General features: G+C 34.9%; 3 protein-coding genes across 7 annotated transcripts; 2 read left to right on the plus strand and 1 right to left on the minus strand.

Moving 5' to 3' along the window:
- Nucleotides 1–158: 158 nt before the first annotated feature.
- Nucleotides 159–3103, plus strand: LOC123223848. The gene is made up of 4 exons (XM_044647260.1): nt 159–396; nt 861–1019; nt 1702–1920; nt 2649–3103. Exons 1-4 carry the CDS (start codon nt 190–192, stop codon nt 2988–2990), a joined length of 927 nt encoding a protein of 308 aa, XP_044503195.1. The 5' UTR covers nt 159–189; the 3' UTR covers nt 2991–3103.
- Nucleotides 3104–4656: 1553 nt separating this feature from the next.
- Nucleotides 4657–7919, plus strand: LOC123222599. Its single transcript, XM_044645450.1, has 3 exons — nt 4657–6870; nt 7470–7586; nt 7700–7919. The coding sequence occupies exon 1, from the start codon at nt 5513–5515 to the stop codon at nt 6398–6400; it is 888 nt and encodes a 295-aa protein (XP_044501385.1). The 5' UTR covers nt 4657–5512; the 3' UTR covers nt 6401–6870; nt 7470–7586; nt 7700–7919.
- Nucleotides 7920–12904: 4985 nt separating this feature from the next.
- LOC123224540 (E3 ubiquitin-protein ligase RMA1H1-like) lies at nt 12905–15580 on the minus strand. Of its 5 annotated transcripts, none has more exons than XM_044648261.1 (3): nt 15412–15580; nt 15037–15141; nt 12905–14109 (listed from the first exon to the last, which is right to left on the minus strand). In XM_044648261.1, the coding sequence occupies exon 3, from the start codon at nt 14067–14069 to the stop codon at nt 13281–13283; it is 789 nt and encodes a 262-aa protein (XP_044504196.1). In that variant the 5' UTR covers nt 14070–14109; nt 15037–15141; nt 15412–15580; the 3' UTR covers nt 12905–13280. The 5 variants fall into 5 exon arrangements, with proteins under 5 accessions (XP_044504196.1, XP_044504194.1, XP_044504195.1 ...); XM_044648259.1 differs by having other exon boundaries at nt 14695–15141; XM_044648260.1 differs by having other exon boundaries at nt 14695–15146.
- Between the last annotated feature and the right edge of the window lie 210 nt (nt 15581–15790).

Below are 15790 nucleotides of genomic sequence, written 5' to 3' on the forward strand. Positions count from 1 at the left end.
TTCTTAACGGAGTTACTAGCGTTCAGGGGGGGGTGAGTGATGAATTTTTACAACATTAGTCGTGATTTTGATTAAAAATGTCATAATTTCTATCAGAATTATCATTTGAGAAACATCAGGGGTTGGAGAGTTATGTTCTCCCATTTTTAGTACTTAAACAACCGAAAAAGAGAGGGACGGTAAAGAGAAATGATTGTGGCGCGTTGGCCAACCGTGGCTCGTCCATTCTATCCTCCCTCGCCAAAATTTTCCAGGGATTGTAATAAACAACCAACTGCTCCGTTGTTATCTCCAAATAGTGCTTTCTGTTTCTCCAAATTCAACTTTAAATTTAGCTCCAAGGCCTCACTCAAGTGCTGTTGCATCAAAAGTGAAATAAAAGAACAACCAATTAAGGTATATTCACTCTGCATCCATGTTTACGCTGCTTTATTGCCTTCTGGGAAGCAATATTTTGGGTTTTAGTATTATGATAGTGACCCAAGTTTAAATGTTACGGACGTGGAGGTATAAAGTAACAGTAATCTGTTCATTAAGTGCTTGGTGGGTGTAATTTGTTTCATTCAGTTTTGTGTTTGTTTAAGCTCACCCGAAGTTTAGATCTTTTAAAACTTTTGAAATACAGTACTTTACTCATGGAGATTATATCAAAATGGTTGGTGGGTTTATTTTGTTTATTCACTGCCTATGGATTTTTATCTAATGTAGTCAAGTAGGGTTACTTTAGAGTTTTGTGATGGTGGACAAGATATAGAACCGAATTTTATATTAATGTTTTAGCGTTTAATTCATCTCTTCTGTATGATGATGTCTTTTTATAAAATTTTGGAAGTGATACTTATTGTTATATGTTTGAACAGGGCTTTTCTGTGTTGTCATCAGATATTCCATGGGAGAGTGACAGTTTATGGGTCACTATGGCTATTTATTTGCTCAATTTACATATTCCTTTGGGTTATGGAGGCTTGTCTATTGCTTCGTATGTATTGAATCAACCTGTTCTTGCGCCGCGGACTCAAGTGGGTGTAATTCTTAGACTCAGTTTGCATATTCTGCGTTCTATGGTGGCATATATTTACTGTAATATAGGAAGTTATCATGTTACTGAAGCTTTCACTCATTTAGAAGAGGGTTTCTGTCTTGTAACCAGATTTCATTATGTATTTGCTTCTTTCATTTCGATGTGAGGTTAATGATTGAGAGTCTTCAAATGCTTAATTTAAGATGAGCTTGCCTTGAAACAGTTGATCTTCTTTTCATAAGCTTGGCTCTTTTTCGTGGTGGAGTCTTAATCTTGTGATCTCCTTTGTGTGATCATGTGCTACCTTGTGGTCTTTTATATCTGCCCATAATATTCTGTCTTTATTTATTTTTATTTCCTTTTATATACTTTGATCTCAAAACTTAGTTTGAGACAGCATAAATGAACTAACTTTCATTTCTTGGATGTCATTTCTGACCAAGAAGATTTTGGAGAAGTTTCTCCAAATGATCTTAGCATTTACTTCTTTATCAAAAACATTGATATATATATTATAAGATTTCTTCTAACCCTACTGTTGTGGTGAACTTGATCTAGAGCCCCTAATGTTTACCCTTAATGAAACAGAGTTGAACGTCATTCTCTTATAGATGTTGATATGCATAGACAATCATATTCATTAACCTGCACATTGATCTTTGACCTTATCTTCAGTGCAGGCTCTTTCCTTGCTTGTTTTCCAGACCTTAGAACTTATTGGAGCTATGTTCTTACTAAGCAGGACCATTAAGCCGCAGTATGATCTTTTAACTTTGTTCAAAGTTAAAAAGTTATCAGAAGAGCGGAACTGGTTACTGGCATCTGCACTGGGTATTGGATTTCTTATTCTGTTGGTTTTCTCTACATTGTTCGTTGCTGACAGATTGTTTGGCGTAAAGGTTTGTATAAAGAATTTTTTTCCCCTTTGATCCCTCCAGTATATTTTTTTACAAGAGCAGCTGATGTTGTCCACTAAATGGAATGGAGGATGAAGCTTTCTTGTGATTATGTTATGCAGCAAGGACTACTAACTTAAGGTCCTCTAAGAGTTTGAAAATATTTTGTATTGACTGCGAGGCTTAATAATAGAGGTTCAAACTGAGTAATATCTTTCTGTATAGACTTGAGATATTATTGAAGTGGTGACAGTAAACTGTCTGTCATAATTAGAGATGAAAGATAAAAAGTTGAAGAATTTTAAGTAAAACTATTTTTTTGGAGCTTTTGGGTGTTCAAAGGAATTGAGGGATTTACATCAAAATCTTGGCCCAGTCATTATTTCTATCATGATGCTTTGAATGAGTTCAGCTCTAATATGTATGTGGGGAAAGATCCTTCAATTTACTAAAAGAAAGTTTTAGTAGCTCTACTGAAATATTCATGGGAAGAATTGCAGAGTGAAGACATAGTCGTCATGTGTGCTAGGAAAATTCATCTTGTGTTCTTAACTTTAATTATGTGCACCAAAAAAGCTTTACTTTAGTCTAATCCTGCATCATGTAGCATTTTTTTGGTGCATATGACTCAAATTTGCTACCTTAGACATGTTGATTACTAGAAGAATGGGTTCACAAAATGTGGATATCTAGACTTCTCCAACTAATTTTCTCTTATGTGGTATTTATAGGCTGACAGCAATTACATAATGAAGGAGATTCTTCTAAGCAGCAACATATCAAAAACTGCTAGTGTCCTTGTTACTTGCATCATCACTCCCGTAATGGAAGAAGCTGTTTACAGAGGGTTTTTATTAACATCTCTTGCCACCACATTTAACTGGGAACAAGCAGTCGTCATAAGCTCAGCCATCTTTAGTGCAGCTCACTTTTCCATGGACGATTTTCTGCAACTATTCATCATTGGGTGTGTGCTTGGATGCTCTTATTGTTGGTCTGGTAACTTACGATCTTCCATTGTTATACATTCCTTGTACAATGCCTTGATACTAATACTTACCTTTTATTCTTAAATTTTATATCAAGCCATTGTCTTCAAGAATATTTCTCATAAGTTGATGTTGTTTCAACTTTAAGAAAAAGAAAAATTATATGTGAATGGAACTGTAGAATTATATTACTAGTACATGAACTGCGTATATATTTACAGATAGACAATTGGCCATAGGTCTTAGCTTCATTTTTATGGAGCTCTAGCAGGTTTTGTCCCAGATGATCATAAAAGGAACTCGACTTGAATGTTCCAAAATATTGAATAGATAGTAACAAATTAGAGGTGCAAATGTTATATTACAAACTATTAAAAATATGGATCCAATAGCTTTTAATATAACATTTACACCTGTGATTTGTTTTAAACTTTGTTAAGAGTTAAACTGTCACTTTTAAAATATTAGGGTCTTATGTGTAAAAAAAATTGTTTTTTTCTTCAAAATTAGTTGATTTTTTTAAATAGAGTTTGATTTTAGATGAAAAATGTTATTTATGCAAATTAAGGGTAGAAAATGTTTTTAAGTCAAACCTAGGGGTGGTACGAGTCATTTACTCTTCAGAAAATAATCAACATGTTTGGGATAGGGAATATTCTAATTGTAAATTATATTATTTAAATCATAATTCAAAAGCTAATAAAATTTATAGTTTTTTAAATTATTGAATTATTAAATATAATATTTTTTACATATGGTTTATAGTTTTATAATTAGTTATTCATAATACAAAGGGATCTGGAGTGTTCATTTACCCAAAATACAGATCCGCATTCATCACTGCTGATGCTGTCGTTTAAACTTGTTACATCAATCCTCAGCCGTTCATCATAACTCCTTCAGGATTCACTTTTCATAGATAACATCTCAAATTGTACTATCAACGGCTCGTGATTGTCGATGACAAATTATAACTATGCTCCGTTCACACCATAACAATTGATTAATTTTAACATGCTGTTTTCTCTAAATTGATCAAGACCAAAGGACTTGTCCCTACCCAAAATTTATTGTATTTCTAAATCAATATCTATTGAAAATTCAAGCACTCATATGTAAGCGGTTAAAATTAATAGAATTAGTTAATATTATTTATTTTTTATTAAAATTAGAAAATAACAATTTACTTGTGAATTAAACTTTAAATGTTATATATTTTTTTTAAGATTTTTTTTTCCATTTTTTAACACTATCACCGGTTGGTTCTATCTCTCTTTCCTTTTTTCCATTTTTTTGATGACTTCTCTTCATTTTTATTATCAGGTGAAAATATTCAATAACAAATCATCACTTCTTTTAATAATGAAGACAACATTTTTATTATTAGACAAAAATAAATAAAGATAAAAATGACATTTTTGTTATTACAAGTGGTGATGATTTGTCATCAGACATCTTCATCTTGTAATGAAAACTAGCAAAGGTTGCTTAAAAAACAGGATAAAAGGGAGAGGGAATTCACCAATGACAGATAGAGGAAAAGGAAAGGAAAAACCTATAAAAGAAAAAATATAATATTTTAAAATTTTATTGAAAAAAAAAAAATTAATTTTTTAATCTTAACCATAAAAAAATTGATAACATTTTATTTTTAATTATTAAATAACGATTCTCCACTTTTAACCGCCATTAATCAAATCAAAATCCCCCGCTAGAATCTTTGCCAAAATCGGTTAACGGTAGTTTCATTATCTATTTTTATAGTCCTTTTACCTTTTTATTCTTTTCATTCTTTTCAACTTTCCCTCGCTTTCTCATTATCCAAACAGCGTCGATTTATTTTCTCTTCGTCAAATGGAGATGACAACGGAGGATTCGTGCTCGCATCACGCTCTTCTTCTCTCCTTGTCTTGCGATGCGCTCTCTGGTGTTGGATGGATTCGGTGGTTTGTCAAGATACCTATACCGAGTACACGACGAATATGTCGAGTTTCTAAGACTCTTATCTGATATTTGATTTACTATTACTTTTGGTTTTTGTTTTTCTGTTTTAGGAATTGAAATTTTTAGAATTTTTGGAATTTGTAGTGAAATATGAAAATAGGTGGTAGTCGTGGTTCACGAATTCCTGTTTGGGTTGTCTGGGAATTTCTTGTGAAATCTAAGTTCTGTAGGGTTTCTTATGGTTGTTGATAGTTCAGGAATTTAAATTGTATTGAGTTTGAAATCCAGGGTTTCAATGTTGCACGTGTGAAATTCTTCTTTAGGGTTTACTCAATTCCTGAAGCATCTATGCCTTGGATCTTGGAAGAACTGGACAGATTTCTTTTATCTGGTTTGGGAGGGTACTGAATAAGCAGAAGTCTGCCAGTAGAAAAAAAGAAGAAGAAGCTGAACAGACTTTCAATTTGAGATTAAACTTTTTGGCGGGATATTTTGTATGGCAGTTAGGAAGGAATTAGCGCTTCCTAGAACTACTGCTAGTAGCTTAAGGGAACAATTGGCTAGAACCACACTTACAAATTCAGAGCACAAGGAAATGCATATGTGGAGCTTCGTGGAGATGGGAAGCGGTTCATACTCTTTTGCACTTTGTGTCTTGCTCCATGTACAGTGATTCAGTGTTGTTTAATCATTTGAGGGCTAATCTTCACACTGAGGGGTTATGTGCAGCTAAGGATACTCTTTTGGGACCAAATCCTTGGCCTTTGAATGATGGTGTTCTTTTCTTTGACAATTCCTGTGAGAAAGAAAAACAATTAGAACATGATAGGTTTTTGGAGTGTCACAACAATGATAACGATCTAGCTATTGTTGAATATACTGGAAATTGCAAACTCAACGAACATGGGTCTGATGGGCTTGAGATGGTTCATGGGGAAAGTGGAATCAGAATCCATGCTAAGAATGGTGATTGGGGGAACTGTGATAAGGTGATTCCAGGAGTGTTTCATAGGAATAAAATTATTGATTTGAAAGTGAGGTTCATTGGTGCCAGACAAATTACTGCTAGAATGTTTCAGAAGAGTAAGGATTCCACTGAGATCTCTGAAATATGGTGTGAATGGTTGGGGAAAGAGAGACCTACTGATGAGTATGCAGACAAGATTCAAGATCATGACTTTGCTGCTGTAACTTTTGCTTATACTTATGATTTGGGTAGACAGGGACTGTTTGATGATGTGAAGCGATTACTCTCTTCTAGTCATGTAGAAGAATCAGAGAGTAGTGAGACTAGTGCTAGGAAAAGAAAAAAATCATTTTCTGACCCAGAGGATGTAAGTGAATCTTTGAGCATTCAATCTAATTCATCTGGGGAGGTTGCTTCAGCCTCCGGTAGTGCCACTTCAAGTTTGCTTTTGGATCAATACGATGGCCAGCTTCTAGACACAAGGTTTATATCTAGCAAGTCTATAAGGCGAGAGCTGAGGCAACGACAGTGCATAGCAGCTGAAAGAATGTGTGATATCTGTCAGCAAAAAGATACTTCTTGATAAAGATGTAGCAGCATTGATGAATCCGAGGACTGGGAAACTTGTTTGCAGTAGTAGAAATAAGAATGGGGTAAGAATATCTAAGCAACATGGTCCTGCTTCTCTATTTATAGCTATGATGCCTTATTAATTATAGGTAGGATTTAGCTAGTAAGGTTCTTTTTTTCATTCTGCAAGAGGTTATATAATGTAACATGAGACTGTTTGTTTGGTTAACGTGCTATTGCATTTCACTTTGCATACACTGGATCCTTCTCTGTGAGTATGAAATATTAATGAACCAGTCAGTCTGGCCAAAAGGGAAGCAAAAGTCTAGAAGAAAGAATGGAGTCAAGCGCAATGTGGTGGGAAAGGGTGGAGAACTTATATCTACAAACCAAATTTTTTCTGTGCTCTGCCCAGTGTGCCAGGGTAATGGTGTGCACAATGAAGGAGATAAGCTTGAGGAAGTAACTATTACTCTCTCTGAGGTTTGCATTTTATGGAAATTATTATTTTCTCATTATATTCTCCAAGTTTTAATGTTGTTTTGGTGGGGCTTTTTCTTTTCTGGAATAACAAATATAATGAGTTGAACGTTGCGATGTTAAGCCTAGATTTAATAAAAATAGAGTTATCTATTTTACCGTATGAACTAAAATGATCGTGTTTTATTTTTTCTTCTATAATGCTACAATACAATGTTTGTTGGAGAACAGTTTTGAGGATAAATTTATATTTTATATGACATTCTATACCGAAAGCAAAAAAGATTCCTTTTTCCTTCTATAATGCTATGGTTATTGTTGGAGAACAGTTTTGAATATAATTTCATATCTTTTTGTATGACATTCTATGCTTAAAGCAAAACATTAATGTTATCATTTTTCTAGATTTTAACTGTAAGAAAACTCAAAATTGTTTCTGTACTCTGCTTTTAGGTCTGCTGGAACCTTATAGGAAATGGGGTTTCATTTTCCTTTTATACGCACATGGAAGAATTGTTTGAGTGAGGACATATAGAGCCATGCATTTGTACATTAGGCAAAATTTATTCTTTAATCATCTCCCCCTTTTTTTATTATTTCAGATGTTCAGATATAAGATTAAAGTGAGTGAAGCACATAGAGCTTGGATGAAAAACCCTGAAGTGTTGCCGAACTGCTTAACAGGGTTTCATTTCCCTCAATCTGAAGAAATGTTTCAGGTTTCTAAATTTCTAGTTTCAGTGTTTTTTTTTCCCCCTCTGATGTAGAGTTATTATATATATGTAATTTAAGTATACTCAAATTGATTGTATTTTCAATTGTTTGATTGCAGGAAATGGTGTTGCCTCCAAAATCGCTTCATTTATACCATGCCAATGATCAGTAGTTCTGCACAAGTTTTCTGAGATGAACCCTGTTAATGACCTATAGGTTTAGTAATAGCATGCAGAATTTGGTGAAAACTCATGTAAAACCTGTTTAAGTAACTCTCATGTATCTCCTGAAATCCTTGAATAGCAGTTGAGTAAGTGCGGGTGCATTCTGGAGTTTAACCTTTGTGGATAGCTGTATATTTGTTGTCTGACCGACAGAATTCCATGCATCAGTGTAGGTAGGAGGCATATGTATGCATTATAAATGAACGGATAGAAACAATGTGTTTAAAACTGGAGCAGTGATCGAATTGATTGTTTCACTGATTTAAATTATAATGAACAAATTTTAATTTAAAAAATTATAAAAAACAAAATCAATCATAATATTCAGACTTATGATGATAAAAATATATCTTTTCTAAAGAGTTATAATTATTCATTTGATTTTAATAAAATAATTAGATAAAAAAAATATCTTTATATTATAATATAAAAAAATATAATTTTATGAGTCATTGGGTATAAAATATATTTTAATTGTTATAAGATATATTTTTTTTTAATTTAATTTTTGAATTTATGTTTTTTAACATATCTTTAAAAATTTGTCTTATTTAATCTAAAATAATTAAATTTTTTAAAAATATTCTAAATTTGGGTGAAACTTGATGTGGATCGGTTCACTTGATTTATCAATTTTGATTAAATTTTATTAAGTTAATAAATAAATTATTTTTTAATATAAATCTAACCGGATTTAAAATTAATTTTCGGTATTAATCGGTCTGATTTTCAAAACAGTGGATGGAAAGTGTTTTGATGGCTTTGGAGATGACAGGCCAAAGCATGGGTTTGTGTTGTTTCTTAGGTCATCGGTAGGTGGAAAAACTCAAGTCAATGGTTTCTCTCCTAATCCAATGTGATGTGACACCGCAAAAGTAAACTGTCATAGAAATACGGCAGATTACAAATCTTCGATTGTCAAAGAAATGAGCGGCCGGCCCAGTGAGTGTTTGTATAATTTTATATATAGGCATTGAGCTAACACTTGTGTGCCGGCAACATCATCCAACAATAAGTTACCTGTACAAAATCCCACTTGACAAGCCGGCCCACCTTAATTTCATGCATGGCCTCCTTTCAGCATGCTATATAAACCATTTAACAATGAGATTCAGGTAAGTAATAGTCGGTTTTCCACAATGGGGTACTTGAATCTATGCAAGAAGCTGATTTTGGTGATAGCACTGATTCTTTGCCTCGTGGGAGTTTCAGTGACTAAGGGTCGGCCATTATCAGCAGAGCTTGCGAAAATCAGAGCTGAGTATTCAATGGGAACAAGGTTTATGAACCTTACAACGAGGCTGCCAAAAGGTCAGCCTGTGCCTCCATCTGGACCCAGCCCTGATATAAACTGATAACATTGCAGATGCTGTTTATTACGTGTACTTATTTTATATTTTTAATATAAAATTATTCAATTATTTAATGATATATTATTATTTACGAATAATATTTTTTATATAAAAATTTTTATTGTATGCTATAAATTATGATAAATAGTGATATATGTTTGGTAATGTGAATGCATTTTGCTTATAATTAATGAAGGGCTAATTTTTTTTTTATACATTATTATTGTTCAAATTTCTTTATTATTTCATTAATTATCTATAACTGAATAATTCCTAGACCAAATTCAATTCAATATTAGAAGTAAAATTTTGTTGAAGGCACGATCGAGATATATTATTTCAAACAATTCCATATCCAATTCACTGAGGCATTGAATAGTTTGAAGCCTAATTCTTCAATCAAATTCTTGCCGCCACTGAAACAAAACAATCGAAAATGCTCAGTAGTACCAGGACTAGAACAATCGGCTTCTATTTATTTTCCCTTCAGTTTACTGTTCGTTCAATTAATGTTGTTTCTCTTGTTAAGAGAAACGAAAGGGCTGGTTTGGATATTTTTTACCATTTGTGAAGACTTCTGATTGTTCTGGGTTAAAACGGTTGCTGTCCTGATTTTTCTTCTCCAAAGCAATACCCTCTCTCCAATTTCCTTATCCTCAAGGGAAAATCCAGGAAAACAAAGCAGTAAGTCATCAGCGAATTCCCATATAGCTTCAACTGGAAAGCCACCCTGCCACTGCACAATGAGCTGGACAGTTGCTGCATTTATGTGTTTGACCATTTTGCAAGCTAGAATGGCCTGCGGGGTGGCGATTGGTAGGGGTGATCATAATAATCCGTCATCTTAATTGAACCGCTATCCAAACTGCAAATCAAATTTAAAAAATAGAGTATCTGAAAAATACTGGTTTGAGAATTTTAAACTATCAGTTTTTTTTTTTCGGTTCGGAGAACGATTTTTTAAACTAGATCCCAAACCAAACCGGTTTTCAAACGAAAAATGAAAAGAATAAAGTCTGCACACAGTAGTTGCTGATAGGGTTGGAACATGCCCAACTAACAAGACATTGCAGATTCATTAGAAGGGGATCAACATCATACTCCGTCTCCTTATAGCAGACCCACTCATGTGGCCCAACCTTCAGGGTGGCTTCGAGAGTATGAGTGGGGATTACATTGAGAGTCCAACTGGACATTGCAGATTATGTTTTTAATGAATTTTGTTTTAACTAATCACTACTTGTAAGAGAGTAATACCAGTTATACCTCAATTCAGTTGTGCATTGCAGAGAAATATAAACATAATGTGAGAGAATGAACAGATAATGAAAATTCAACTTTTACATAAATATTTTCCTCTTATTTTTTTAGGCCCTCATTCCTCGAATTAGATGTTTCCTCTTCTTTGTTATAGTCTACTTAGTTATCATTTTGGTGCTTTCATCCTGAGCTTAAGTAATGGTGGAGACCAAAGCACAACACCAAGGGAAGCTATTGCTGGTTTATCTGAGGTGCAATAATCACTTTGCCTGGGACAACAAACTCTCCAGGAATCTTAGGCAAATTTCCAATGTCAGATGCAAAACTTTTGTCGATCCCTAGCAGTCATGTCAAGCCAACTGGATTAGCTTTTGCACCTCTCATCACCAGATGACACTCCCTCTCCCCAGTCGCCACGACATGCCCTCTGGTCCTTTTAAGTTGGACGTTCCGCCTTTCGATGATACCGATTCGGTAGGCTTGATCTGTAAGATTAATCAGTTTTCCCTTATCATCAAACACCAGAAACTCAACGATTCACCATTGCTTCATTTTATCTGGATGGCCCTACAATATGCCTTCTCAATTCGAAGATCTAGTAGCTACTTTGTTTAAGCTAAAGCCCAGGACTTCAGTCCAGGACTACTAAACAGAGTTTGAGACGATCCCTAATCATTTTGTGGGTCTACCTCCTCAATTCCTTTTCAGCTATTTTGTCTGAAGTCTTAAGCCGCAATTGCGGCGCGAAGTTCCACTCTATCTTCATCAAGCCATATGCCTTGCAAAGATTCAATAAGACAAGTATACTTATGGACACCCTCCTTCCCATTTTCCAGCTACACAGAATCCTCCAATACAGGATCAAAATTCCAAAACAAACAACACTACGCTTTCCCCATTACTTCCATCTCCTCCAACTCAGTGTCCAGTAACGAAATTATTCTTGGCTGAGCAGCAACTTAAGAGAGAGAAGGGTCTCTGTTTTCGATGCGATGAGTTCTTTATTCTTCTTGCCCACGATGATAATATTACTACGAATACACCTCTTTTGGATTCCATGAATAGTCTCGATTCTATCGTTTCCTCTGTGGATGGTAATTCGCTGATTAATTTTACTATTAGCTTTCATGCCATCGTAGGACAGACGACCGAAAACTCTTCGGGCTTGCGGTAATATTGCCATGCTCGTTATAGATCATTCTTCTATGAGTTTCGTAGTTTATTTTTTGGTTAGTACTTTCGTATTTTGAAGTCTAATTCCTCCATTCAAATTTTTACGTTCATCCGAGGACTCCTTGAGTAACAGTTGTTGTCGTTTATCATACTCTTGTGCTAGTTGCAGCATTTCTTAACTCAACTCCTGAATTCTTGTTCCCTCAGCCATGACAGAGACGTTGATCCGTGGACTCCTTGAGTAACATTTGTTGTCGTTTCTCATACTCTTGTGCTGGTTGCAACATTTCTTAACTCAACTCTTGAATTCTTGTTCACTCAGCCATGACAGAGAGTTGTAGCTCTGATATCAATGTTTCAAACAAAATTAGAATTAATATAAGCTGAGGCAGTGTATAGAAAACGATTTATAGGAGAAAAATCTACAATGATAGAGAATGAGAGAGAGTAAACAGAGAACAAGGAAACTCATTTTCCTCAATGTGGTTTGTCACGGGCATACATATTCGGCACATCAGAACCGTTTGTGCAACACCTCCGAACACACTAACTCTCAAAGGATCAACCTTGCGTACACCACTTTGGACTTTGATTAGTTTTGTCCTACTTTAAACTTATTAGAAGAGTAACTCTAACTCCCAGCTAATTTCTATATAGAATCATATGTCTCAAGATCTTTTTAGGCATTTAATATTATCAAGTTAATTAACTTTAAAATTTAAGAAAGTTGAATCTTCGTGTAGGTCTTAACATACCCGTTGCTTAACTATGCATTGTTTATTCAATGTGAATGATCATGAAGAGGTAGTCCAAAAAACTCTAGGTTTTTCAATATAACAAGCGTAACAAAGTTTTTGAACTTTTCTTCATAGATTAATAAAAAAAAAAAAAAGACAACTCTTTGAACACAGACACATTAACGAATGACGTAAATCATTGTGCTGTTTTTTATTGGTTAGTTTGCTATATGAATTTTTCTTTATAATTGTATTGTTGAGTCATTTTTGTTATGAATACAAGTAATAATAATGAGAATTGCAAATAAATAAGAGAATTAAACAGAGAAAACTGAAGTAAAAGGAAAGAGAATTAAAGAAATAGAAACGAAAATCTAAGTAAGTAATTGAGAAATTGATTGTGCTTTTAAAAGTTGTACGTATTCTCAATATAAATACAAGTGATGGAGAGGGTTTATTGCCCAAAAAAATTGACCAACTCTTTTTGCCTTAAATATGTTCACACAACACATTAATTACAAGTCTCCCATTATTTATTGCTTTCACATTTGGTAGAAAGCCATTTCATATGTAACAATTTTGAGGGCAGAAATTTTCACTGCAATTTATACTCTTAATTTGGACAAAAACTGATTCAACAACCTCTTGTGCCCACTACCCAGGTAATGCTGCTGACCTAAAATTGATAGAGAAGGGCAAGCTGTTTTACATGTAACACATCTTAACGCAATGCCCAATATACACCACCCTCTCCTTCAATTTAAAGAAAGTGACTAGTGTGGTTCACTTCTAATAAATTGTTGAAGGCTACACTTGAGGGCTCAGAATTACATATCTCAGAAAAGCACAGGCTAGATATCTCCATCATCTATTACGCTGGCTGAAGTGCCTATATTCAGATACTCATATAATTTTTACATTACATATTGAACAACAAAGAAGAGATAATTATATCAGAACAGAAGAAGACACCAAATAGTGCAACACAAAAGAAAAAAACATATTCTGTTAAGTGACTGGTTGACCTGCTTTATGTGCCTTCTCATCCTAGGACTAGTGCTTCCTGCAAGATGATACGAGTTTGGATATGCATACATATTGGTTATCAAATCCCCAGACAACCTTGCATAAACCATTTCACCAAACATACCGATCACCGGACCGATCGTGTTTGTTGTGGTCATGCCACCAGCAGAGCGCTGTGTAGGTGAGGCACCATAACTTTCCGGTTGTGGGTGGTGTAGCTGTGATTGCTGTTGATGATTGTGATACTGAAGCTGTGACATAAAGCGTGGGTTCAGTGTGTGGCCAGGCGATCTTGGAGGGTCGATCCCGCAAGCAGGACCAGGTGGCCTCCGTGGAATGAATACCCCAAGATGAGGGGACTTGCCAGTGGACGGTCGTATGGTCTGCCTCCGGCCGTACAGTGGGACAAGTGTGTCAGGAGAAACTTCAGACTTGCACACGGGACATTGCTGCTGTTTCAGGTCTTCATCCTCGGTAGAAACACTCTGCAAATGAAGCCATTTGTAAATGCAGGGCCAACAGTATAAGTGACCACAAAAAGTTACAACAGGGTCTTGCGCAGAATCCAGACAGATGCTGCAGTCAAAACCACCAGAATTTTCATCAGAATAGGCCGCTGCATCTGAGGTAGATCCCCAATTCCCCTTGGAAGACTCGTCCTCTCTGTGGAAATCATTGTGAGCCATAGCCTCTTCAAAGTGATGTTCTATTGACATCTTATCAGCTTCACAAGATGTTTTCCTTCACCACTTAAATCTGAAAGCATAGGTTAAAATCGTGACTAAAAGATTGCAACTGATGCTTCATAAATGTTGCATTTAATCCAATCCAGAAGACGTTTTCCAAAGTAGAATGGTAAATCTCTGATAAATTATTGAACACTTATTAAACATCCTAAGTCATAGACTAATCTAGGAAGATGAATCTCAAACGGAACATGGATAAAAATGATTTATCTGGTTCTAATTACATAAAGATCAAACCAGATTTTACAAAACCTACCACCACGAATTTAATGTTCAACAACTCGCCCCTTCATCTTTCAACGTTGGGTACCTACCAACTACCATGAAATATTTAATTTTATGGAAAAATAGTTTATATAGCGGATGGGAGAAAACAAAGACAAATAGTCAAGCAAAAGCTCTACTTGGGTGTGCGGAAAGATCCAGAAGTTGAAGGTGTGAAATTCCAGTAGAAGCTAATTCTTGAAGCATGAATTAATGGAGATTTAGGCAGCATGTCTATCACAGGTCATTCATCGAACTAGTTTGAACAAAGTCTAGAGTATTTGAACTTAAGGATAAAGATAACATAAACAGATAAGAAGTTTGTAGTTTCCTGAAAAAAAGATCATCTTGAAAAGAGAAATTCAAGGAAATTCGTGCCCCGAAGAACCACTCAGCTTGTCTCAGCCGTCCAGATTGGATTCATTATATCATGGAAATCATATCGTTGTTGCAACTGCTGCAATGATCTAGAAGGTGACAAAACAAAGAGGAAAAGATGAACAGATAGCTACAGAAACAAAACGACAAAAATAGTTGGGGTGATCTCCAAAAATTATGCTCCAAGTTTAAACTTTCCCAAGGAGTTATGTTTTTCAGATGTGAAAGGACTCCTGAAATCATCGAAAGATCAAGGAAACAAAAGCAAGCCGGCTGTAAAAGAAGCTGAATTTCCCAGAGTCGAAACTGCACAAAATGATCCCAATTTAAAGCAGGTCTATTTCAATTAATTGTCTGAACCACTCGGCAATGAAACTTTGAGTTTCCGAATTTCATTCCTCTGACCTCGAAAGCATAAAAAACAGAGTCATCAGAGAAAAGAACATTAAAAAAATTGAACTTGTAACTCCTTCCTGGACGCATGAATGAATACAGAACACAAATCATAAACTTCAAATAAAATAAAAAATGGACATGAGAATTGAAACAGATGAGTTTTGATAATCCATTTATAGCGCCGCTCGCCATTAATAACCTGAGGAAACAAGCTATCCAACAAGCATGCTATAATTAGCAAATATCATGCAGAGATAAAAGAAAAGATCTGTACCAAGAAAAGAGAAACACGTGAATGGCGGGTGGAAGAGCTCTGCAGCCAAAAGGGGTTGATGTTTTGGGTTGAACTCTGAGGAAAATTCAATTCAAAGCGAAACAGAGAGAAAGAGAGAAGAGTTACAGAGCAAACATCTTCGAGGCCGCACATATAAATAGTAGTAGTGATATTAATAATTCATCTAATAATTCATGTAGATTATCTCATGGATCCTCGGAAGCACGCACCATACATATCTCTCCGACGTGGCAGCTAGGGTGCGCATTGGGCGCCGGACTGTGATAATAATTAGGTGGATATCATTACATATAAAAATATATTATTTTGAATTAAAGTAAAATAATATTTAATTAAATAATAATATATTATTATTTCT

Source organism: Mangifera indica, chromosome 8 (genome assembly GCF_011075055.1).
Source record: "Mangifera indica cultivar Alphonso chromosome 8, CATAS_Mindica_2.1, whole genome shotgun sequence".
Lineage (NCBI taxonomy): Eukaryota > Viridiplantae > Streptophyta > Magnoliopsida > Sapindales > Anacardiaceae > Mangifera > Mangifera indica.

Coding starts and splice junctions, on each gene's coding strand:
- LOC123223848 (XM_044647260.1), top strand. CDS start 190: ATGATTGTGGCGCGTTGGCCAACCGTGGCTCGTCCATTCTATCCTCCC. Junction 397..860: donor TAAAAGAACAACCAATTAAG/GTATATTCACTC, acceptor ATGTTTGAACAG/GGCTTTTCTGTGTTGTCATC. Junction 1,020..1,701: donor TTCTTGCGCCGCGGACTCAA/GTGGGTGTAATT, acceptor TCTTCAGTGCAG/GCTCTTTCCTTGCTTGTTTT.
- LOC123224540 (XM_044648257.1), bottom strand. CDS start 14,069: ATGTCAATAGAACATCACTTTGAAGAGGCTATGGCTCACAATGATTTC.
- LOC123222599 (XM_044645450.1), top strand. CDS start 5,513: ATGTACAGTGATTCAGTGTTGTTTAATCATTTGAGGGCTAATCTTCAC.